This window comes from Schistocerca americana, chromosome 6, assembly GCF_021461395.2.
Source record: "Schistocerca americana isolate TAMUIC-IGC-003095 chromosome 6, iqSchAmer2.1, whole genome shotgun sequence".
Lineage (NCBI taxonomy): Eukaryota > Metazoa > Arthropoda > Insecta > Orthoptera > Acrididae > Schistocerca > Schistocerca americana.
The window spans coordinates 329,861,893-329,888,123 of NC_060124.1; the positions used below are offsets into that span (position 1 = coordinate 329,861,893).

Sequence of the window (26,231 nt, forward strand, 5' to 3'; positions counted from 1 at the left end):
TGCTTCATCACTCATGAAGACTGTAGCATCTGCATCTTCCGTAAAAATTTCGTCTATTACACAACTCTCTGCACTACACAAAATCCCCTTCACTAAGCTGCTGGACGATTATTATCTTGTATTGGTGAAACTTAAGATCATCATGTAAGATGCAGTGAAGCGAACGGTGTTACATACCCATCGCTACAGCCTGTCGTCTAGCCGATCGTTTTGGACTGCTTTTCTCACTCAGTCTACATTTTCCAGAGTACGAACTGAACGGGGAAGACCAGGTGGTTTCTTTTTCATCACAGATCCAGTTCTTCTAAACGCTGAAACTCATCGCAGTATTTCGATGAGTTACTGCACTTCGACGTCCAACTCTAAAATTTTGACGGAAAAGACGTTGCACTGTGAATACGGAATCATTGTTTCTAAAGTACTGCTCGACAACAAACACAAGATGCTTTATGCTCCATCGCTCCATAGCGACTGAAACTGCACTCTATGGGCAACCTGCCAACATTCATTCAAGGTCAATACCGCCTCTCGTCGCCGTCTACTAGCGGTTCAAAGAACATGCGTTTCGTCTGCTCCATCCTGTATAAGGGCTTCCCAGGAAACTTCTTCAGCTTACTTGAAACAGCCTTGCCAATATGTGGGCTTGCCCTGATATTATTTCAGTGGAAGTAAACATACTGCCCGTTGCAGGATAATGCTTGCCCACATGTTGCCAATGTTGTTTCTACTGGGCTGCAGAAGTCGCTCTGGGATGATCACTGTTGTTTTCGAATTTGTTATGTAACGATTAAGTAAATAAAAATTATTTTCCCATGATCACACTCTCAGACCTCTAACAAGCGTTACAGCTGATTTTATCATTTAGCTTATGTGGCAGGTTGTATGTTTGTTCACATTTCCTTAATCATAGTTTATTGATATCTACCTTATATGTTCTTTAATAAAATCCCAAAAGTGCTTCACATATATCACTGCAGCCACCAAGAACTGTCTCAGATGTGGTAGGTACTCGAATGTGAAACATAAATGTCTCCAGGAGCTAATAGCCAGAGTGCTTCATGTTATGTTGCTCGTCGGTTATTAGTATTCTGTTTTTAAATAACTCCCCCAGTTGTAATGAGAAACCAGCAGAATGCATCAAATAAAAGATTTGAAAAGTTCTGGGCTGGAATAATGCTAAATAAGGCTGGAGCAGTATTTCAGTGTTAAGTGCTCTCTCTCAAGCGCTTTACATTTCAGACATCTTAGCCTACATTCTTCCTTTACTATACCATTTTGCTTCCTTCGTGAAAATGACACACTCGCCACGAAATTTAATCACATCTGTACACTGCAGTTTTGTATAGTGGCTATAACTGACAAGGGAACCATCAGACCTATCAATCATGGATTTTAATGAGTCTTAAGTTTGTTCTGAGTACCTGTCTAGCCGCTTTTCATATGGTGGCCCCCAGTTTCCGAGAAATCGATGCTGAAGTTTTATGCGTACCTTCTATATCCGTAACGTTACTCATGTTTCGACCAAGTGAGCGTAAGCCGGCCGAGGTGGCCGAGCGACAACAAGAGCGCACTGTCTCTGCTAACGATACTATGGAGTTAATACATCTTACTTAACGTAATATGCAGGTCGTGGGTTGGGTAAAAGTTCAGTTTGTAACTTCCCATTGCATTAAAATACTTTACAGTCATATTTGATGCAATATTTATTGATGGTTGTCTCTCTAATGTTATGGTATTGATTCAGATTGTGCGTGAACGCGAGAACACACACACACACACACACACACACACACACACAGTCATTGATTCCAGTGAGGGTGACAACTACTGTGTGTTGAACAACACATGCACCAGTCAACTCCTCAGTTGGCGTCGAGTGGATGAGATTTTTCAATTACCTTGCATTGCAAGATTTGTAAGGAGGAGACTGAAAGTAAATGGAATTGTATGCTAAAGAGCTGCGACAAAGCAAAGCTTGACCGATTATCAGATAATTGTCCAGATTGGTTTTGTGGACGAGTATACTTTTAGTAACCAACACACCCACGATTATTATGTAAGATTTCTCGAAGGCATTGTTTTCATTATGTCGTCGACAGTGTAGCGTGATGGTTTACTTCCCACCATACGTTTTCTATATTCGTCTAAAGGTTGCTTGCATTTGTAGGTCCACATGGCAACGACCTTGTTACCTCTGCGCACATATTCTCGCCGGCACGGTAGCTCAGCGTGTTCGGTCATGGGGTTAGCTGCGCTCTGAAATAAAAAAAACTGAGTTACTAGATGAACAACGAACTTAAGAGGGTGTCTTAGGACGTCTGCCCCGATCAGATGCAACGAACGAAAACGAACAAAATGAATCTACGATCAGATGCAACGAACGAAAACGAACAAAATGAATCTAAAAAAAAAAAAAAAAAAAAAAAAAAAGCGGTTTTAGGCGCTACAGTCTGGAACCGCGCGACCGCTACGGTCCCAGGTTCGAATCCTGCCTCGGGCATGGATGTGTATCACGTCCTTAGGTTAGTTAGGTTTAAGTAGTTCTAAGTTCTAGGGGACTGATGACCTCAGAAGTTAAGTCCCATAGTGCTCAGAGCCATTTTCTTGAACCAAGTGAGCGTAGAGCAGCTGCTAAGGTTCGTAACTAAAGCCTAGTTTACACGACGACACTAGGTTGCAGGCAACTGCGATACCGGCCACTGCGTATGCGCGCCGCGCGTTTGCGCAACTCGTTAGTGAAACTAAACACTTTCGGCGTGTTCCAACCTTGTCAACACTACTTGCGTGAGTTTTGAGGTTATGTGTGTTCGTAGAGTGTAGACAAACTGAAATGTGATGTGGGAAGAGAGAATAATGTTCGCTTTTTGGATATCTGTGCTATGCATAGGTGTTTCTGGGATTTCAGTGATGCCGATTACAAAAATAAGCAACATATTGCTGCCATTGAGACCGTCATGTGCGATCATGACATAGATGGTTTGACAATATCTGAGCTGAAGGGCAAAATTTATTGAGTTAGGAGCACATATATAACAGAATTAAGAAAAATACAAGCAAGTGTAATTCTAGCTGTGGCAATGCTCTCGTCTACAAGACTAAACATCCCATCGTTCGAGTTGGCCAACTCTTTGTTAAGGAATATTGTTGACAGGAGTGAAGGCTATACAAATTCAAGAAGCTGCATTCTTTATTCAATATTCATCTGTTTAAAACGTCGCTGCAGTGCTCCACATTCACATATGTTAGAATTTTGAAATATTGCCACTGTACAGATCTATCTTCAAGAGAGTAGTTTGCAAACCACTCTCTTCTTAATGCGGTCTGCTTCGAATAATTATTGTTGCTAATTTTCAGTAATTATTAACATTAACAGTAATAATTATTGTGTTAATGAAATAGCGTCATCACCAACTAAACCTGTATCTTATAGCATGTCAAGTGTTCTCGATTGTAAAGCACGCAATATGATATGTAATTTCAGTTCTGGCGACAGTGCTTCATCCATCACAATACCTTTATTCCTTATCGCATAATTAACTCTATTTAGAAGAAACGTAAACAGTTCTGGTGACATTCTAAGATAATTAAAACAACTTCTCAAATATTCAGTAATAAATTTTTCAGCAAGGATGCTGAGCAACCGAGCTGACGTCTTTTCTTCATCCAGTCACGAATCGGAACACGTTTCTTATTTTTTTTTTTTTCGTGTGCAGCGATTTCACGCAACAAGCTTTAACTCCCTCATAACTCGTGCAACGTGCAGCTGGCAAAGCTTTCATTTCAGACACGACTCAGGGACCCACAAAACGACGAAACTGAAGTGTATGCTGGTGTCGCCGTGTGTACAGTCATATATGAAACCACTTGCGTGCAACTCATTCCACACAACGAGTGGCGCAACCCAATGTCATCGTGTAAACTAGGCTTAACACGTTGCTAGCAATGGTTCAAACGCTGCCCGCATACTTCCATTTTGTTCTATTTCAACGTATACAATATCATTAAATTAGACATTGCTCAACAATAGTTTGGAATACTATCATAAAATGATACTACAGGTCTCACTGACCTAGGCGCTTCATGCACTATACAGTTAGAGCGCATATAATGGGCGGTGTTTACTGGTGACATGCTTTGTGGCCGTTACCCAGTCATGTAAACATACCGCTGCCGCACCGGCACACCGCGGGCAGTCCAGTATCAACAACAGCTTCATTCAGTTAGTGTTCAGCACTGCAATATCATGCCACGTAGAGGCATACAATACTTTGATAGAGTCCGGATAGTGGCTTTACTTTCAGCAGGTCACACACAGGAAGATGTTGCCGATCGGTTCTTGTCACTCAAAGTGGTGTGTCTAAGGTGCGAAGAAAATATAGAGAGACGGGAAACGTGAACAATAGACCCGGCTGGGCGTCCTCGTACGACAACACCAACACAGGATCGTTTCTCTCAACTGTCGGCTCGCAGGCGCCCAACATCAGCTGCTAGAAATATTGGAAATGACTTCCCCGGTCAACAGGGCTACGTATCTCATACCAAACAATGCGTAGAACATTTCATCAGGATGGTCTTCATTCCAGAAGACCAATGAGAAGTTTTGCACTGAACCAATCGAACCGACGCAATTGCAGGACCTGGTCTCTTGCACATCAACGCACATCAGGACTATTGCAGAATGGAATAATGTCATGTTTGTTGACGAAAAAAATGGTTCAAATGGCTCTGAGCACTATGGGACATAACATCTGAGGTCATCAGTCCCCTAGAACTTAGACCTACTTAAACCTAAGGACATCACACACATCCATGCCCGAGGCAGGATTCGAACCAGCGACCGAAACAGTTGCGCGGTTCCGGACTGAAGCGCCTAGAACCACTCGGCCACCGAGGCCGGCTTTGTTGATGAGACCAGGACTGGTTTGCGGTCGGACACTAGACGTGTTAGAGATTGGAGAAGCGCTAGACGACACCGGCAACACCGATACGTTCAGGAAGTTTATACGTTTGCAGTTGAAAGTGTAATGTTCTGGCCAGACGGTGTGGTCGAGCGGTTCTAGGCGCTTCAGTCTGGAACCGTGCGACCGCTACGCTCGCAGGTTCGAATCCTGCCTCGGGCATGGATGTGTATGATGTCCTTAGGTTAGTTAGGTTTAAGTAGTTCTAAGTTCTAGGGGACTGATGACCTCAGCTGTTAAGTCCCATAGTGCTGAGAGCCATTTGAACCATTTTTGTAATGTTCTGGGCGCCACTAACGATAGGACGGTAGACCCCTCTGATTCCCATCGACAGCAATTTGATTGGTCCCCGATACATCCAACAGGAACCACAAACGACGTGAAGTCGTTGATAACTTCATCCTAATCGATGGTGTGCAAGGTACGCTAGCACTGTCTCACTATTTTCGAAGATGCATCGTCAACCGCATTCATTGGCAAGTACAGTTCCCAGACATGAATATAATAGGGCAATGGTAGGACCTGTTGAAGGTGGTCATTGCACAGGACCTCACTGAAACTGCCAATGACGAGTGGAACCTCATACCCGAAGATAAACTTGATCATCTCCAGACCATGCCTCGCAGAGTGGAAGAACTCATCAGTATGCTGGAAGCACATACTCACTGCTAAAGACTGATAATCATCGTCTGGAGAGAAAGATGTTCAATGTTTTTGTTTTCAAGATGTAGACTTAGGAGAGAGCCTAATGATTTCTTGTAACTAACCAAACTCGTTCTTGTTTTAAGAAGGAATTATGTTTATTATGTTAATAAGGTATCGTACAAATCTCAAAGAGTGTACTATAAGAAGTCATTGTAATAAACTGTATAATATTTCAAACTTCTGTTGAGGTGTGTATATGACATGCAAAATTATTCAAAACTAGCCATTTTCGCCGTAGGAATTTCATTCATACACCAGTCACTACAGCCTACTTCCTTCAAATGTGTATTCCGTTTGTGGTGCGTACTTTTAATGCCAAATATTCGGGCAGTTCCAAAGAGGTCGCAGCGATGGACGAAGTAATAACAACTGCGAAAGGATTCCAGATACAGACGAAGGTACTCATCCCTAATTTTGACCTCCATTATACAATGTATACTGATCATACCGCCTGCTAATACCAATCGACGTACAACAGATACCTTGCGGAACAAGGAGAGAAAACCGCGCCTGCGCAGAAAAAAGATTTGAACAAGATTAGCCATTCCTACGCAGCACAGTGTACTATAACAGCTTCAGAAAAGATATTCCCTTAGGTTTTCTTATGTATGCACAAAGTACCAGGAGAATTTTATTGGATTGTTCAAAAAAAGAGTTGACGGGTTGACTCGTAAATTAAAATATAAAGTGCTGCATGAAGAGATTTAAAATCTGTCACTCCTTCCGCATGTGGCACATGATAAATTTCTTTGCATTGCTGACTTATTAAGAGGGCAGACTTGTCAGACACTTTACGATCAAATCATAAAGAAAACCACGAAACTGTATTGTAAAAATTGTCCCCCCCCCCCCCCCCATGTGTTCTTCAGTTGCCCAACCCTGTGATGTTTATTTTTACGGACAGGTTAAGATTTTCACGACAAACATTTCAAATGCTCTCGACTTGCTAGAAAGTAAGAGAGAAATCGCTTCGAGAGGAAAGTCCATAAACATACGTTCGTTAATTCTGCGTTAATTTACTTCACCTGCTTTGCAGGAATGATCAGATACCTGTGTTTAGTACAGTAGTTGATCGAAGAGGGATCAATCTCTCTGAATTCAAACTGTGTTTTCCGATATCGTTTCTGAAAAATCCTTGTGCCCGCAAGCCAGTAGTTTCCATTACATGTGCTTGGTGCTCTACGAAATGGTATTTTGGTTGCTTCTGCGAGAAATATCATCTGGATATGTTTTATAGCACAGCAAGCGACAAATGGTTCAAATAGCTCTAAGCACTAAGAGACTTAACATCTGAGGTCATCAACCCTCTAGACTTAGAACTACTTAAACTTAACTAACCTAAGGATATCACACACATCCATGCCCGAGGCAGGATTCGAACCTGCGACCGTAGCAGCCGCGAGCGGTTCTGGACTGAAGCGCGTAGAACCGCTCGGTCACAGCGGCCGGCAGCAAGCGACAGCGAGTAAGAAGATCCTGTAATTTCTTCTCTAACAAACGGAGCAAACATTTGAAGAAATTTTACTGAATGATTGGTTTATTAAGAAAATTACTACGAGCAAACACTGATGTCTCTTCAGGGGCGACCGAATTCCATTTCTCCTCAACACGTGAAATAATCTAGTCTCTGCTGGGTTTTTTGAAGACTGCATCCTGTAGTCTGGCCCAAAGTCATTCTACAGGATTTAGACCTGAACTGTTTCCAGACCAGACTTCCCAAAGAACAGAGAATGATCTCTTCAGAAGCGCTGTTGTTTATTTGGTTGTGTGACCTGCTGCCCTTTCTTGCACAAGAACAGCATTTTCTGGATTTGGAAAAAGACCATTGTGGACTGTTTCCCGATAATTATCACTATTGGCCGTCGTTTCTGCATCAACCCCTTGCTGTACAGTTTTTCCATAGCCACAGATACCGCCAGCGACCTGTACCTTCAATCCTAGCTTTTGTCTGTAGATAGGACAGGTTCTTTTGTGCGGATTCGTGAATTTTGTTTCTGCTCTACTGGAGCCTAATCTGCAAACAAAATGTTCATCCTTTTTCCGTCAGGGTTAGCGTTGCAGAAATCATTACTCTTTTACGGGAAGCCTGATGATCAACAATGGTTTTCTCTGACGGCAAGGGTTTTTTTGGTTGGATATAAGCATGCCTTCCCCACGATTGTCTACGAATAAAAATTTTATAGTTGCCCTACTGATTGTCTTCTGTCTTTGCTGGTAGTCATCTGACAAATTCAGATGTTTGGCGATTGCCTGAGTACAGATGCCAGTTTTAATCTGTACCATTTGTCTGATTTTGCTTTTGGTGTTTGGTGCTGAGTTTTGTTCGTCATCCTACTCTGTTGCTGTCGCTAACATTACCGTCAGCTCTGGTAACCCAAAGTCTAGCGGTTTTTGGATCAACACCCAATGTTTGAGCACTTTTGGTGCTACGACATTCCACTTGCATGAAGGCCTTGAATTTGAGAACTACCATTTTCACGTTTTAGTCTCATTTTTAATAACACCCTTAGAAAAGGCGAAAAACAGTAATAACCACAGAGGACTGTACAGACAAAATTAAAAAGCAGGGTGGAAATACATTGAACTGAAGGATATTAAATTTTTACAAGATCGTCTTTCTTATCCTCCTGATTAGAGTTTAGAGATAAGCTATATTATTTTTTGTTTTTTCGTTAGGTGAAAACATAAAAAATGTAAAAAAATTGTTGAATGACAAATTTTCATTAACTTGCCAAGTAAGGTGTGTTAAATTTATCAAAATATTCTGCCTTGAAGAAGTGCACCAGTACAACATTTGCCAGGATCAGAAAAACAACTGTGGGAATATGTTGACTGTGATTCATTAATACAGATTATGAAGTTCATACAGCCAGCACCATCTGTTCGTATAAAGTGATACTACCTCCACAGAGCATCAAACCTCCGTGGCTCTGTTAGTAAAAAAGAAAGAAACTTGCCGTCCACATTGTATTTAATGATATTCTGAACGACAAAATAAAAAAAAAATTAGGGGGAGGGAGAGTACATGTGTAGCATTTGAACAATCTTTCTCTCTTTCTCTTTATCTCTCTCTTTCTTTCTTTTTTTCTTTCTAACCTTAGCTGCTGCGATACGCACGCGTGTTCGAAACATGAGTAAGGCTACGGATATACACCTACGTACACATAAAACTTCAACACTGATTTTCTCGGAAGCTACAGGCCGTTGCATGAAAAGCCGCTAGCCAGGTACTGCGAGCAGGTCCTTCTGCAGCATACTTCTGTGTCATCGAAACAGGTCAGATGGTCCTTTTGTGAGTGAAACCTGGATGGTGGTCACTAGTGCCAAAAATAATAATACAGCATTCATATGGTTGGCAACATATGCTCGTTCTCTCGCGTTCTCTTCCGTTCCCTCCAGTGTAACCGCTTGTTCACAGATACAAGCGAATGGTAGTCAACAGTGAACACTGTCTGCGAATACTCATTTGTTTCTCTTCATTCCGGTGTAAAGAAGGCTTAATACAAATAACACATAGCATAAGATGCGTAATTTCACAATGATGAGGAGATTAAAATGAATGTGTGGGTTTTCGAGGAGTGCTCAAAAATTAAAGGGATCTTTTTTCTTAATGAATCTTTATTCATCGTCAACTTTGTCCCCTTCAAAATAATCTCACTCAGATATAATCCACTTGCGCCAGCGCTTTTTTCCATCTGGAACTTGCTCTCCGTCATGGTGTTCAGCTCCTTCAGTGATTCTGCTTTTAGCTCATCAATAGAGGCATAACGACGTCTTCATGTTTCTCTTCAGCCTCTGGAACAGAAAGAAGTCGTAGGATGCCATGTCTGTAGAATACGGTGGCTGAGGCAACATAACGGTTTTCCTTTTTTGCCAAAACATCACGAACAGGCATTGGAGTGTGAGCAGGAGCATATTTCCACAAGTGGTTTCGTTACAATTCTGGTCGTTTTCTTCGGATTGCTTCACATAAACGGCGCATGACTTCCACGTAGTATTCCTTATTGATCGTACGACCATAAGGCAGGAACTCATGATGCTATCCTACTGTAATCGAAGAAAGTAGTGCGAAGAATCTTGACATGTGATCGTACTTGCCTAATCTTTTTCGCTCTTGGCTCTTTAGGCAGTTTCCATTCGGACGAATGTGTCTTGGTTTCGACATCATAGCCGTCATCTGTTCTCGTGACATGGATTGTTGTCGACTTCATTTAGCAATTCCTGAGCGATGTCTACACGACGTCGATTTTGATCGAAATTCAACCACTGCGCAACAATTGCTGCTACACTTTTCATGCCCAATACATCCGAAAAAATTGCTCAGCATGAGCCAAAGGATGTGCCTATATCATCAGTATCTTTCTAATAGTGATTAGACGATTTTCCAGAAACATTTTCTTTGCTTCTTCCACAGTAACTGATATGACAGGGTGTCCAGAGCGGTCGTCGTCTTCAACGTCTTCTCGACCTTCTTCGAAACGTTTATGACATTTGTCTATTCCTGGTTGCAATAATACGCGGTATGGCACACTGTTAGAGAGAAGGATTATTGTTTCAAGAAACACATAGTACAATGAAATTACTCATCTTCAGTAGTTTGTAGGACTGCAGCTGCGGCTATGAACCGACAATCTCGTAACATGGAATACCATGAACAAATACAACATATTCTCAGGGACTAAGCCTGATGGGCCCTCCTCAGAGAATCAACGCAAACATTACAGAACTGGCTGAGGGCCGATTGTGAAAGTGAGCCTGCCTAGGTTGAAATCTAGCTAAGAAGTGAACGAGGCACACTCCAGTTCCGTCGAGCTGCACAGCCCGCTAGAGTGCGCTGTCCTCGGCAGACGACAGGCTGCAAACCTTGTGTTGGCGCGGTGTTGTAGTAGTACCTGTGCCAACGATACTACATCCTCAACGATCGTTCGGCAAACGGTTTGGCGTAAGGGTTTCAGCAGGAGGAGCCTGGTTCATGCATCGATGCGGACTGCAGTTCATCAGTGACGAAGGTTGGAGTTTGCACGCCAATACCCCAACTGGACGTTCACTGAGTGATGAAAGATGGCCTTTTCAGATGAATCGCGTTTTAGAATCCATCGGCGTGAAAAGTCTGAAAGCGAGCAGACTGCAACAATCGTCGGAAGGGTCCAGACTGGAGGAGGGAGCGCTATGGTCTGGCGAATGTTTTCGTGATTCCCGAGGCGATTTCGTCATTCTGGAAGGCAAAGTAGATCAACACAGTATGCATCTCTCCTCGTTTTTTCTCAGCACGATGGCAGCTACCAGCAGAACAATGCAACGTGTCACACCGCTTGCAATATATGATCGTGGTTCGGAGAGCACCAGGATGAGTTGACGGTACTCGCTTGGCCACCAGACTTCCTGGATTTAAACCCAATCGAGAATCTGTGAGACCACCGCGCTAGGGTTCAAAATGGTTCAAATGGCTCTGAGCACTATGGGACTTAACTGCTGTGGTCATCAGTCGCCTAGAACTTAGAACTACTTAAACCTAACCAACCTAAGGACATCACACACATCCATGCCCGAGGCAGGATTCGAACCCATGACTGTAGCGGTCACGCGGTTCCAGACTTTAGCGCCTAGAACCGCTTGGCCACTCCGGCCGGCCCGCGATAGGGCTATTCGCGTCATGGATCTTCGACCGAGGGAACTAGTGCAGGGTACTGGAGTTCGCATGGTTCCACATATTTGTTGGGACCTTCCAGAAACCCAATGACTCTCCTGCTACACGTCCGTGCGGTAAAACGTGCTTATTAAGGTTTTTGACAGACAGTCACATTTATGTTACTGGACTGTGTATTACTTTATGCATGTCCTGTGGCTTTCTACCAAATTTCAGCCTCATGTCTATACTTAATGCAGCATGTCACCTGCCACAGAGGAAAAATCTGTAACGGAAATCAATGGCCTAGATTATAAGCACTAAAAATAGTGGCTGGCCGGTGTGGCCGAGCGGTTCTAGGCGCCTCAATCTGGAGCCGCGCAATAGCTACGGTCGCAGGTTCGAATCCTGCCTCGGGCTTGGAAGTGTATGATGTCCTTAGGTTAGTTGGGTTTGAACAGTTCTAAGTTCTAGGGGACTGATGACCTCAGATGTTAAGTCCCATAGTGCTCAGAGCCATTTCAACCATTAAAAATAGTGTGCTCAAGTAAGGAAGGTAGCGTTTGTCAATTTTGATGCTTAAGGGGCTCCGGAAAGGCTCAAAATCATAAAAAGTTCTATTTTTACTTTTTTGCGTTTTCTGAATCTGCAGACTATTACCTTTTAATAGATATATAATTTATTCGATTCCGAAGACTACAACTATTTTTAAATTTTTTTAGAAATGTGTTCTACATGGGCGTGACCCACTGTGGCGCTGTCAAACTGCTGTCAAATGGTGTTATTATTAACGTCCGTGTTCATCAGGTACATTTTAGTGATGTGAGATAAAGTATGTGTTGTGGCTAACCTGTGATGGTTCAATATATATCGCTGGTGTCATTGTCGATTGTTTCATGTTTATTTACTCTGTCGTTATCTCGAAAATATTCGTAATTAATTCTGTTTCTTGAGTCTCTGTTTTGTTGAAGTATAATAATGAGTAAAAGTAAAGTTATTAAAAATCCTCTGAAGGCTTTTAAGAAAAGGAGAAATGTTGGAAAGCCAAAGGTATGTGTTATTATTGTAAACAATAAAGACGATAACCAAGTGAGTGAACCTAACCTCTCAAGTACACCTGCCCATAGCAGTCAAAGTGGGAAAGAAAATACTTCACAGAAGAAGCTTGGTTCAATGAGTGAAAACTATGAATGTTTTATGGGCGAATCGGATGTGAATGAAATATTTGATATGTCGGTTCTCAAAGGAATTTTTTCAAACTGTGTAAGATGTATTCATTGTAGTGAAGTTGGTCTGGAACTCTCCATAATAAAGCACTTAGGACTTGCTAGTGAAATACAACTGAAATGTGATAAGTGTTCATACATGACCACCTTTTGGAACAGTGTTGCAGTAACTGCAACTGAAGAAAATGGTAGCAAAATCTACGAACACAACAACGAGCGATGCTTGCTTTAGACAAGGAACGCCTTCGGGCTGCAGACAGGGCTGTAAAGAGTCTAGAAATACAAGCAAGAGTAAACAGGAGGAGGAACAAGAGGAAGCTGGAGGAGGAGTTTGCAGAGGATGAAGATAATCCATCCTATGGACCTGGAATGCACTAAAAAGTTAATCCAATCTTTGTCGCTCGATTCCCAAAACTTTTATTTTCTCATACTAATTACATGTTTTCTAAGGATCTTCCAAACATATTTGTTTCAAACTTTCAGTAATTGTTACACAGTACCTTCTGCATAATTTAACACAGCTTTTTTCCAAAAAACTGTATATTTTTGAATATATAAATAAAAAAATTGCAAAAAAATGTTGCGAATTTTCATTACAATTGAAAAAAAAATCATCTTTAATAACTGAACTAAAATTTTGTAAAATCCCTGTGTTAAGCTGTAGCCCATATTCCAATAAATAATCTGTAAAAAGTTCAACTTCCTACCTCAAATACTTTGTGAGGAGAGATGTAATTTATAAGCGTTATTTTAACATTGCAAGTATAGGGCGTTCCGGAGCCCCTTAAGGTTACTGTAGTGGAGCTTTTTAGGTTTATGGTAGATAGGATTAGCTGTCTGCGAATTATTATTACCTGCTTAATGGCGTTTTCAAGACAGCAGAGCGGTGACTATGTTATATGAGATAGTTTGCAGAAGTGGTTTATGTGTTTAAACTTTTCAGTGCTTTAGGTGTTCACTATATCTGATTCTAAAATTTATGTTTGTCTTTCACACATATGCTGAATGACAGTCATTGAAGGTTAATGTGCGTTTTCCTGAATTTATTTTAAGTGGTGTAGAGTGTTTGTAACCTTGCTTTTCAGTGTCACCATGAATCATCCCTAGTACGTAATTACAAGTTTCTCTCTTCATCGCAAATGTTCGTGAAACTTGTCTGGTTGTTCCATTAACAGAGGAAAGAGCACACAGTACACACAACGTTCTTTTCCAAACAAATATAGTTCATTCACGTGTATTCGGTGTCGTTTTAACCGCAAAAATCTACAATGCAGCACTCGTCTCCAAGCTGTCGGCCGATATAATCGCGCGTCGTCTGCCGACCGTTGTCGGTGCCACACTGATCGAAACGAAATCTATCGAAAGATATTAGTTTCAAATCCTCAGTTTCCAGGTTTCTATGCCGAGTGATAAGATGCCTTAGTTCTGTCGAATAGAACATCCTCGGATATCATCTTCAGTTTGTGAGGAAAAATCTCAGGTAATACGAGTATATTCACTTTGTCGAGTGAGAGTATTTGCAGATAATTAGATAGAATTTGCTGCATACGACTTTCAATGCACTACACAAATTTGTTGTTGCAATTGCAGTGAGCAGTGCAAACGTTGCATCTCGAAGTTACACATCTTTCATTTAACTGCAAAAGAGGTCGCTAGTATAAGGCTGTGTGGCTTTTTCAAAAAAGCTAGATGTTATACTTGCCGAAGATCTTGGTTTGGTATTTGATTCATTTCGGTTCTTGAGAACAGACTTCTCGATTCTCCTGAGTTCTTGTTTCTGCCTATCTCTAGACAGCTACGTTGTCACATGTTGCATATGATTCATCAGACGGAGAAGCTCGTGTCACCTACAGTTTATCTGCAAAGTGAAGATTCCACGAGAGTTCAGAGCAATCAACGATCGATCGCTGCGATTTTCCCGCCTATATCCGATCTGCAGATACACCACTGGCCATTAAAATTGCTACACCACGAAGATGAGTTGCTACAGACGCGAAATTTAACCGATAGGAAGAAGATGCTGTGATATGCAAATGATTAGCTTTTCAGAGCATTCGCGCAAGGTTGGCGCCAGTGGCGACATCTACAACGTGCTGACATGAGGAAAGTTTCCAAACGATTTCTCATACACAAACAGCAGTTGACCAGCGTTGCTTGGTGAAACGTTGTTGTGATGCCTCGTGTAAGGAGGAGAAATGCGTACCATCATGTTTCCGACTTTGACAAAGGTCGGATTGTAGCCTATCGCGATTGCAGTTTATCATATCGCGACTTTGCTGCTCGCGTTGGTCGAGATCCAATTACTGTTAGCATAATATGGAATCGGTAGTTTCAGGAGGGTAATACGGAACACAGTGCTGGATCCCAACGGCCTCATATCATTAGCAGTCGAGATGACAGGAATCTTATCTGCATGGCTGTAACGGATCGTGTAGCCACGTCTCGATCCCTGAGTCAACAGATGGGGACGTTAGCAAGACAACAACCATCTGCACGAACAGTTCGACGACGTTTGCAGCAGCAAGGACTATCAGCTCGGAGGCCATGGCTGCGGTTACCCTTGATGCCGCATCATAGACAGGAACGCCTGCGATGGTGTACTCAACGACAAACCTGGGTGCACGAATGGCAAAACGTCATTTTTTCAGATGAATCCAGGTTCTGTTTACAGCATCATGATGGTCGCATTCGAGCCGGCCGTGGTGGCCGTGCGGTTCTAAGCGCTGCAGTCTGGAACCACGGGACTGCTACGGTCGCAGGTTCGAATCCTGCCTCGGGCATTGATGTGTGTGATGTCCTTAGGTTAGTTAGGTTTAAGTAGTTCTAAGTTCTAGGGGACTGATGACCTAAGATGTTAAGTCCCATAGTGCTCAGAGCCATTTGAACCATTTGGTCACATTCGAGTTTGGCGACATTGCGGTGAAGGCACATTGGAAGCGTGTATTTGTCATCGCCATACTGGCGTATCACCCGGTGTGATGGTATGGTGTGCCATTGGTTACACGTGTCGGTCACTTCTTGTTCGCATTGACACACTTTGAACAGTGGATGTTACATTTCAGATGTGTTACGACCCGTGGTTCTACCCTTCATTTGATCCCTGCGAAACCGTACATTTCAGCAGGATAATGCACGACCTCATGTTGCAGGTCCTGTATGGGCCTTTCTGGATACAGAAAATGTTCGACTGCTACCCTGGCCAGCACATTCTCCAGATCTCTCACCAACTGAAAACGTCTGGTCAATGGTAGCAGAGCAACTGGCTCGTCACACTACGCCAGTCGCTACTCTTGATGAACTATGGTATCGTGTTGAAGCTGCATGGGCAGCTGTACCTGTACACGCCATCCAAGCCCTGTCTGACTCAATGCCCAGGGGTATCAAGGCCGTTATTACGGCCAGAGGTGGTTGTTCTGGGTACTGATTTTTAAGGATCAGTGCACCCAAATTGCGTGAAAATGTAATCACATGTCAGTTCTAGTATAATATATTTGTCCAATGAATACCCGTTTATCATCTGCATTTCTTGGCGATGGACAGTTGCGGTTCGTTGCACGTGTAGTGGGAATGAAGTACATTTTTGTCACAAAATGGTTATCAATCCAGGTGATCATAAAGCGTCCTACTCTTGTAAATATCCCAATGTTTGACGACATATGGAGATATTCGGTTGGTGTACAAGTTCATAGCGTTTTTCCGTAAGTTTAATAAACAGAACAGATTCACATAACAGAGGCTTTAGTCGTCAAAAGACACTCTCCTTCACTACTTACTATAATTAACCAGCGCCGGGGTAACTTTTCTATTGCGCGACTGTAGAAATCACGTGGTTTTGAGGTGATGAACTCGTCGAGCCATGTTCAGAGTGCATCTTCATCCGGAAAGGAAGTTCCTTCGAGGTTGTTTCAAAGAGTGCAAAGAAGGTGAAAATCTGAGGGCGCAAAATCAGGTGAAAAAGATGAGTGCGGAATGACTTCCCAACCCAACCCTTGTATAGTGTTTTTGGTCAACCTATCAGAATGCGAGCGGGCATTATCGTGGAGAAGCATCACTTCACGCAGTCTTCCTGGTCGTTGTTCTTGGACTGCGTCTGCAACACGTCTCAGTAGTTGACAATACATGTCAGCAGTAATGATCACATCGCGGAAGCAATTCGCAGGACACCACACTGTCGCTGTTCCGCCAGATACATAACATTATCTTCTGTGGACATGTGCAGTTCTTTGTACGAGGAGTTGCTAATTTGTTTGGGCTCAGGCATTCCTTTCTTTTCCGTATGTTAGCTTAAAGACACCATTTCTCGTCACTCGTAATGATACTGGATAGAAATGGTCGGCGTTGTTCACGAACCAACTAATGGCCATCAAGCCGAGATGCACATATATCCACCCGCAGATTTTTGTGATTTTTACTTTAGAGCATGTGGTACACACACACTCGATTTTTGAACTCCCTCATTCCATGAAAATGTTGCACAGTTGTGGAATGATCACAGTTCATCACATTTGCCAGATCTCTATTACACTGACGTGGATCAATGTGGATTAATGCGTTTAAATGATCTTAATCAAACCCTGATCGTCTTCCTGAATGTGCAGAGTCACTAGTGTCCAAACGATCCTCCTTAAAACAAAAAAACCATTTTCTTGCCGTGCTCAGTCAAGTGATATTATCCATGTATATGGTGCAAATATTTCTAACTGCCTCCACTGCTGTCACTCCCCGTAATGAACTCAAACAATGTCGGAAATGTTCACATTTCTTCACTTGCCACTCCATTTTCTAGCATCCATAGCTATACTCACTATCTCCAAATGACAATATGTAAACTCAAATAGCAACAGTGAACTATAAAAAAAAATGACTATCGATAGATGAACCCATAGCAACCGGAATACCAACATGAAAGATAAACACTCTATGAAGTTATAAACCAACCTAATAAATTTAGATTTACAGTATTGTGAACAAAGTGCAGGTAATCTACAGGTCATCATGGACAAAAAGGGTTTACAATTAAATATGCACACCATACCGTACCTACTAAGAGTATGATACCATAACGTGTTGCTCAGGAAGTACACTCCTGGAAATGGAAAAAAGAACACATTGACACCGGTGTGTCAGACCCACCATACTTGCTCTGGACACTGCGAGAGGGCTGTACAAGCAATGATCACACGCACGGCACAGCGGACACACCAGGAACCGTGGTGTTGGCCGTCGAATGGCGCTAGCTGCGCAGCATTTGTGCACCGCCGCCGTCGGTGTCAGCCAGTTTGCCGTGGCATACGGAGCTCCATCGCAGTCTTTAACACTGGTAGCATGCCGCGACAGCGTGGACGTGAACCGTATGTGCAGTTGACGGACTTTGAGCGAGGGCGTATAGTGGGCATGCGGGAGGCCGGGTGGACGTACCGCCAAATTGCTCAACACATGGGGCGTGAGGTCTCCACAGTACATCGATGTTGTCGCCAGTGGTCGGCGGAAGGTGCACGTGCCCGTCGACCTGGGACCGGACCGCAGCGACGCACGGATGCACGCCAAGACCGTAGGATCCTACGCAGTGCCGTAGGGGACCGCACCGCGACTTCCCAGCAAATTAGGGACACTGTTGCTCCTGGGGTATCGGCGAGGACCATTCGCAACCGTCTCCATGAAGCTGGGCTACGGTCCTGCACACCGTTAGGCCGTCTTCCGCTCATGCCCCAACATCGTGCAGCCCGCCTCCAGTGGTGTCGCGACAGGCGTGAATGGAGGGACGAATGGAGACGTGTCGTCTTCAGCGATGAGAGTCGCTTCTGCCTTGGTGCCAATGATGGTCGTATGCGTGTTTGGCGCCGTGCAGGTGAGCGCCACAATCAGGACTGCATACGACCGAGGCACACAGGGCCAACACCCGGCATCATGGTGTGGGGAGCGATCTCCTACACTGGCCGTACACCACTGGTGATCGTCGAGGGCACACTGAATAGTGCACGGTACATCCAAACCGTCATCGAACCCATCGTTCTACCATTCCTAGACCGGCAAGGGAACTTGCTGTTCCAACAGGACAATGCACGTCCGCATGTATCCCGTGCCACCCAACGTGCGCTAGAAGGTGTAAGTCAACTACCCTGGCCAGCAAGATCTCCGGATCTGTCCCCCATTGAGCATGTTTGGGACTGGATGAAGCGTCGTCTCACGCGGTCTGCACGTCCAGCACGAACGCTGGTCCAACTGAGGTGCCAGGTGGAAATGGCATGGCAAGCCGTTCCACAGGACTACATCCAGCATCTCTACGATCGTCTCCATGGGAGAATAGCAGCCTGCATTGCTGCGAAAGGTGGATATACACTGTACTAGTGCCTACATTGTGCATGCTCTGTTGCCTGTGTCTATGTGCCTGTGGTTCTGTCAGTGTGATCATGTGATGTATCTGACCCCAGGAATGTGTCAATAAAGTTTCCCCTTCCTGGGACAATGAATTCACGGTGTTCTTATTTCAATTTCCAGGAGTGTACATACCGAACACTTCATTTTTCCGTACCTCTCTTGTTCTTCTCTTCTGATCATTTATTCGGCCCGCTGTCATTTGAATGTACAACAACAAAAATACTGAAAAACACTGTGGTGTTGGAAAATACATTCTCACAACTGGCCAACTGCATAGGACGCTCCCAATGCCCTCGGTTGAAAAATCATCAACTAGAGTCCATTGACATAGAGTAAATATGAAAAATAAATGAATGAGAACGAAAGACAATCGCCAAAGTCTAAAACTATAGAACATTTTCGCGTACTGATTGTTGCAACGTCATTCGTGGCACCATTTTTCGAAATAGCAGTCTTGAAACTACCAACGCAGCTCACTGAACTGAGTGAAATGTTATACTTTGCAATGATTGATGGAGTCTAGATGATTTTAGCATTACTGGAAAGTGCCTGATGATTTAGGCTTCTATTTCCTATGGAATACCGTACCGGTAGTGGTTCATTCAATATGACTAGGGATTATTTCTTCCATTATTGTTGTATAACAGTGTCAATATCCATGTGAAAAGCGTTACGTTATTGTGACTGTACCTATTCCCACGCTCCCACATTTACACCATTAGAAGCACCACAGTGTATACAGAAATTTGATAAGAATGAACATTTATACTGAAGTTTCGTGCATACAAGACAGACACTCTTTTAACTGTATTGCTGTATGTCAATAGTGAAATTTTTTTTATCGTTATATAACTGATAGAAGTGATCGTAATAAATAGTTATGACAACATTGTAACATGATGCACCCTTCTCATTGAATTAATGAATTTTATAGGTGCAGTTCTACTGGCCATCTTTATTCTCATCACTAATGCCGAAGCTAACATACCGAAGTGCCCCATGGTGAGTATGTAGTTTGTAATTACTGAATAAATTATTCAGTTATTTAGGTTTATACTTACTATAGTTAAAGTAACGAAAATTAATTTTGCGAGAGGAATCAAAAGTTATAGCAAACGGGATTACAACCACGATGAAGAATAAGAGAACTGAAAATTATATCTATTCCAGCAAAATAATACAGGAAAAAATAGAACAACCACCCCCTTTGAACTGATCCTGAGGCTTCATGAAAACAATCTGTTGATTATTATCCAACAGTCCAAAGATGTTTGGGAGGCCCAAGAGTTGGATAGTAGAGCAGAACAGTGTCACAGCCCGGCTCATGAAGTACTGGATGGTAACATTGTTGACGAATTGCCAGAATTGGTAGTCCCAAGAATGCTATTATGAATATAAATGCCTGTGTTTATTAATTGCTGTGCCTGATAACTCACTTCCCTCTGTACGACAGCTTGGAAGAATTCTCGTATTTAGAGACTCTTAGCATTTGACAACTGATTTACTAGAAAATATGTTAATGTACGCTAGAACAAATTGTTTTCTTTTTACAATAATTGAACAAAATCTAAATACTTTTCACTTAACTTTCTCATAGAAGATACACTAGCATGGCAGGAGCTGAGAGCTGAAGAATAAGTAGAATCTCTTACCTTCACTGCTGGGGTTAGTACCAATGTCAAAGACAACAGTGTCTCACGCAACAGTAATCTTATCACCAGACTAATAAATTGAAATCAGGGGAAGTTACCACCAACAATGTCATCTGCAATCATTCTGTGAAACAACAAAGAAAACGTGTTCAGAAACTGAACAGTAAGGTCTACATCTATATCCATACTCTGCAGACCACCAGAAGGTGCATGTCAGAGGTTATATCCCATTGTATCAGTTATTAGGGGTTCTTCTCATGTCATTCATGTATGGAGTCTGGTGAGAATCATTGTTTGAATGCCTCTGTGTGTGCTGTACTTATTCTAATCTTGGCCACACAGTGACTACGTGGGCGAGATGTAGGGGGTTATGGTATGTTCCTGGACTCATCATTTAAAACTGGTTCTTGAAACTTTGTTAGTAGACTTTCTTCGAATAGTTTACATCTATCTTCAAGAGTCCGCCAGTTCAATTTCTTCAACACCATTGTAACACTCTCCCACAGGTCAAACAAACCCATGACAATTTGTGCTGCCCTTCTCTACATATATTCAATATCCCTGGTTACTTCTATTTGGTAAGGTGATACCTTAATTTAGAGAAAATAAGAAAAAGATTCAGTTATGACTTCATTAGTCCTGAAATGTGGTTGCTGTGTATTCAAGAAACTATGGGAGGTTAAAGGAGAACAGTTACAGATAATTTTGAGGACAAGTCCTGATTTCAGTGCCAGTTCATTGTTGCTGCATCATAGCCCTTAATTATTAATTTGCTAGACTGATGTGTATTGCCAAGTCATAACCATCTTTTCTATCCCATTTGTGAAATATAAATGATAAAGTTTGTTGTTGCCATGGGGATGCAAAGAAACTAACTACAGTTGATACACTGCCAGTACAGTTTAGTGATGGATTTATACTTTTTTCTGTTCTCTGACAGTACTGTATGGTGTGAAGAGAAGAAAGAAAAATTAAATTTAAAATTGGGTATTTTATTTTGGTACAGATTCTAATTTCAGCCTGATGTGTTTATTTTTAAGGCCCAAAATGAGCAACAGCCATGTGATGGAACATCATCTTCTGGAGCAGTCATTAACTTGTAAGTGAAATTTGTATTCATCTGTGTTCTTGTTGCAAATAAAGCAAAGTATCATATTTAGGTAAGAACACAATAGAGGGGATAATCTTGTATATTTGCCTGTCAATGACTAATTGCCTCTACTATTCGATGAATTGTTACCTCTACTCCTAAATTATTTACATTTGACCAGAACTTTTGGCAGAAAATTGTTGTGGGGATTTCTTTCTCTTCTATTTTTTCTGAATGGTTTCTCTTTTAGTAAATGCAGAAAAACCTTCATGAAAGTATAGTTCTGGTTTTGGTTCCAGTACTTACTCAAAATTTCAACATGTGTATTGCCACCTACTTGCATTTAAAAATCTGTGTATAATCACACTCCTTGAAAGTGCTGGGACAGATTATGTAGAGAAGAGAGAAAGATAAGCTGAACTGCAAGAGGGTTGGCAGAACAGTGATATTAAGAGAGATTAAAGCAGTAAGAACTTCATGTATGTTACAAGAATACTTATGGATAGGTACTGAAAACTTGGGACAACTTCACAATTATTCTTAGACATAGTTTAAAACTGTTGGTATTGTCTCACATAAGGTCTGTAAGTTGCTTTGGAATATACTAATGACAATTTTTTTGCTACATCTCTGTAGCAATATCCGGATAAAAAAAGGGTGTGTTTTATCACCAATTCTGTTGATCATAGTTATGAATCTAATCATGAGATTTAAAATGAAACTGAATATAAGGCTTATTCCCTTGTATTTGAAAACCTGTGCTGTTATAAGAGTAACATGTGGAGAATCAGAAGAGTCAGTACAGGAAACTCTTGCTATACTGAACAAAATAATGATGATAATAATAATACAGCTGTAAATCAGCAAATTTAAACATTAGGAAATACCATCCACAGTGAAGGAAATGATTCAGACTGCTTTCTGGAAGAGGCCAGACTGAAATAATTCCCAAAACTCAAATATTTTGGGAATACTATATTAAAAGATAACATTTTAAGACAGGAAATCCTCAATAGAAACTAAAAAGTGTCAAACATTACCAATCAAGTCATAAAATCTTCGTGGAACATGAAATTAAGATGCAAAAATGGCAGTAATGATGAATATCTAAATTCTACTAATCCTTACATAGTTGTGAACCAAAAACATATAGCTTCTTAGTGAGAAAAATAAAACCAAGCAGAAGATATGATGTGTCCTATGACTTGCAAGGATAAAAGGAGACATAAAGCAAATTGTTGTGGAAAAGTTAGCATGAAAGAGCATGTTTTAAATGCATAAACCAGATGTAAACCCCAGTCAAAGGGCTACATACTTTCCTACTGTAGACTGTTTTAAGGTTAAGGAGAATGTTTCTTTTCTTAAGAAATTTGACAAGTCATCTGTTAGTAAATACTGTGCAGTTTCCTTGCAGCAGTTTTTTCAGAAATAGTAGGACATTTCATGAATCAACAAGTCTATGAACATTTCACTTATAACACAACTGTGACTAACTGTTAGTACAGTTTTAAAACAAACTCATCAGTGTGGAACGCTGTAGAAAATGTCATGTCACCTCATTTATTTCCAGAATAATTTTTCCTGGTGCTCTAGTTAGACATGCCTGTTTCTAGGAAATTAATAGTTATACAGACATAACTTGTATTTTAAGGACAACCGTTCACTGGCTTGTTACCTGTAGCTTAGAAGATCTGCACTGCGCGGGGTAACCGCGCCGACTGCGGCATCTTGCCACGGATTGCACGGCTCCCCTCATTGGAGGTTCGAATCCTCCCTCAGGCATGGGTGTGTGTGTTCTCCTTAGTGTAAGTTGGTTTAAATTAGATTAAATAGTGTGTAAGCCTAGGGACCAGTGAGCTCAGCAGTTTGGTCCCATAAGTACTTACCACAAATTTACAAACTTAGAAGATCTGTGAGACCAATGTTAGTGAGAAAGTTGCAGCTCTCAAACTGGACCTCCCCCACAACACCTCCCCGCGCAACCCCCCCCCCCCCCCAACACCTCCCCCCACCCAACACGCCATGCTATTCATGCAGATAGGGGAAAAGTTATTTTATTTCTAAATGTCTCAGGAGGTGTTTCTTACAACTGGCCTAGTTCTAGCAATTCTTTGTGCTGATGATACCACTTCCATAGTAACTTTAAATACACTGAAGAGTCAAAAGAAACTGGTACACCTGCATAATATCATGTAGGTCCCCTCAAACATGCAGAAGTGCCACAACACAATGAGGCATGGACTCCACAAACGTCTGAAGTAGTGCTGGAGGGGATTGACACCGCGAATCCTGCAGGGCTGTCCATAAATCCTTAAGAATATGAGGGGCTGGCGATCTCTTCTGAACAGCACATTGCAAGGCATCCCAGATATGATTAATAATGTTCATGTCTGGGGTGTTTGGTGGCCAGCAGAAGTGTTTAAACTCGGAAGAGTGTTCCTGGAGCCACTCTTTTGCAATTCTGGATGTGTGGGGTATCACATTGTCTAAATCTACACCTACATCCATACTCCGCAAGCCACCTGACGGTGTGTGGCGGAGGGTACCCTGAGTACCTCTACCGGTTCTCCCTTCTATTCCAGTCTCGTATTGTTCGTGGAAAGAAGGACTGCTTCTGTGTGGGTTCTAATCTCTCTGATTTTATCCTCATGGTCTCTTCGTGAGATATACGTAGGAGGGAGCAATATACTGCTTGACTCTTCGGTGAAGGTATGTTCTTGAAACTTTAACAAAAGCCTGTACTGAGCTACTGAGCATCTCTCCTGCAGAGTCTTCCACTGGAGTTTATCTATCATCTCCGTAATGCTTTCGCGATTACTAAATGATCCTGTAACGAAGCGCGCTGCTCTCCGTTGGATCTTCTCTATCCCCTCTATCAACCCAATCTGGTACGGATCCCACACTGCTGAGCAGTATTCAAGCAGTGGGCAAACAAGCGTACTGTAACCTACTTCATTTGTTTTCGGATTGCATTTCCTTACGATTCTTCCAATGACTCTCAGTCTGGCATCTGCTTTACCGACGATCAACTTTATATGATCATTCCATTTTAAATCACTCCTAATGCGTACTCCCAGATAATTTATGGAATTAACTGCTTCCAGTTGCTGACCTGCTATTTTGTAGCTACATGATAAGGGATCTATCTTTCTATGTATTCGCAGCACATTACAGTTGTCTACATTGAGATTCAATTGCCATTCCCTGCACCATGCGTCAATTCGCTGCAGATCCTCCTGCATTTCAGTACAATTTTCCATTGTTACAACCTCTCGATACACCACAGCATCATCTGCAAAAAGCCTCAGTGAACTTCCGATATCATCCTCCAGGTCATTTATGTATATTGTGAATAGCAATGGTCCTATGACACTCCCCTGCAGCACACCTGAAATCACTCTTACTTCGGAAGACTTCTCTCCATTGAGAATGACATGCTGCATTCTGTTATCTAGGAACTCCTCAATCCAATCACACAATTGGTCTGATAGTCCATATGCTCTTACTTTGTTCATTAAACGACTGTGGGGAACTGTATTGAATGCCTTGCGGAAGTCAAGAAACACAGCATCTACCTGTCAACATGTGTCTATGGCCCTCTGAGTCTCGTGGACGAATAGCGCGAGCTGGGTTTCACACGACAGTCTTTTTTGAAACCCATGCTGATTCCTACAGAGTAGATTTCTAGTCTCCAGAAAAGTCTTTATACTCGAACATAATACGTGTTCCAAAATTCTACAACTGATCAACGTTAGAGATATAGGTCTATAGTTCTGCACATCTGTTCGATGTCCCTTCTTGAAAACGGGGATGACCTGTGCCCTTTTCCAATCCTTTGGAACACTATGCTCTTCTAGAGACCTACAGTACACCGCTGCAAGAAGGGGGGCAAGTTCCTTCGCATACTCTGTGTAAAATCGAACTGGTATCCCATCAGGTCCAGTGGCCTTTCCTATTTTGAGCAATTTTAATTGTTTCTCTATCCCTCTGTTGTCTATTTCGATATCTACCATTTTGTCATCTGTGCAACAATCTAGAGAAGGAACTACAGTGCAGTCTTCCTCTGTGAAACAGCTTTGGAAAAAGACATTTAGTATTTCGGCCTTTAGTCTGTCATCCTCTGTTCCAGTACCATTTTGGTCACAGAGTGTCTGGACATTTTGTTTTGATCCACCTAGCGCTTTGACATAAGACCAGAATTTCTTAGGATATTCTGCCAAGTCAGTATGTAGAACTTTACTTTCGAATTCATTGAACGCCTCTCGCATAGCCCTCCTCACACTACATTTCGCTTCGCGTAATTTTTGTTTGTCTGCAAGGCTTTGGCTATGTTTATGTTTGCTGTGAACCTCCCTTTGCTTCCGCAGCAGTTTTCTAACTCGGTTGTTGCACCACAGTGGCTCTTTTCCATCTCTTACGATCTTGCTTGGCACATACTCATCTAACGCATATTGTACAATGGTTTTGAACTTTGTCCACTGATCCTCAACACTATCTGTACTTGAGACAAAACTTTTGTGTTGAGCCATCAGGTACTCTGTAATCTGCTTCCTGCTGGAATTGCTCATGGAATGTACAATGTAGAATGTAGTTTAT

At 42.2% G+C, this 26,231-nt stretch overlaps 1 protein-coding gene across 1 annotated transcript in view; it reads left to right on the forward strand.

Annotated features, from left to right (window-relative positions):
- LOC124619798 overlaps nt 1-26,231 on the forward strand; it is a 424,654-nt gene that overhangs the window by 10,543 nt on the left and 387,880 nt on the right. Inside the window, exons 2-3 of the mRNA XM_047146390.1 lie at nt 19,828-19,895; nt 21,586-21,644. Of these exons, the coding sequence (XP_047002346.1) occupies nt 19,828-19,895; nt 21,586-21,644 (127 nt within the window). The remainder of the gene's footprint in view (nt 1-19,827; nt 19,896-21,585; nt 21,645-26,231) is intronic.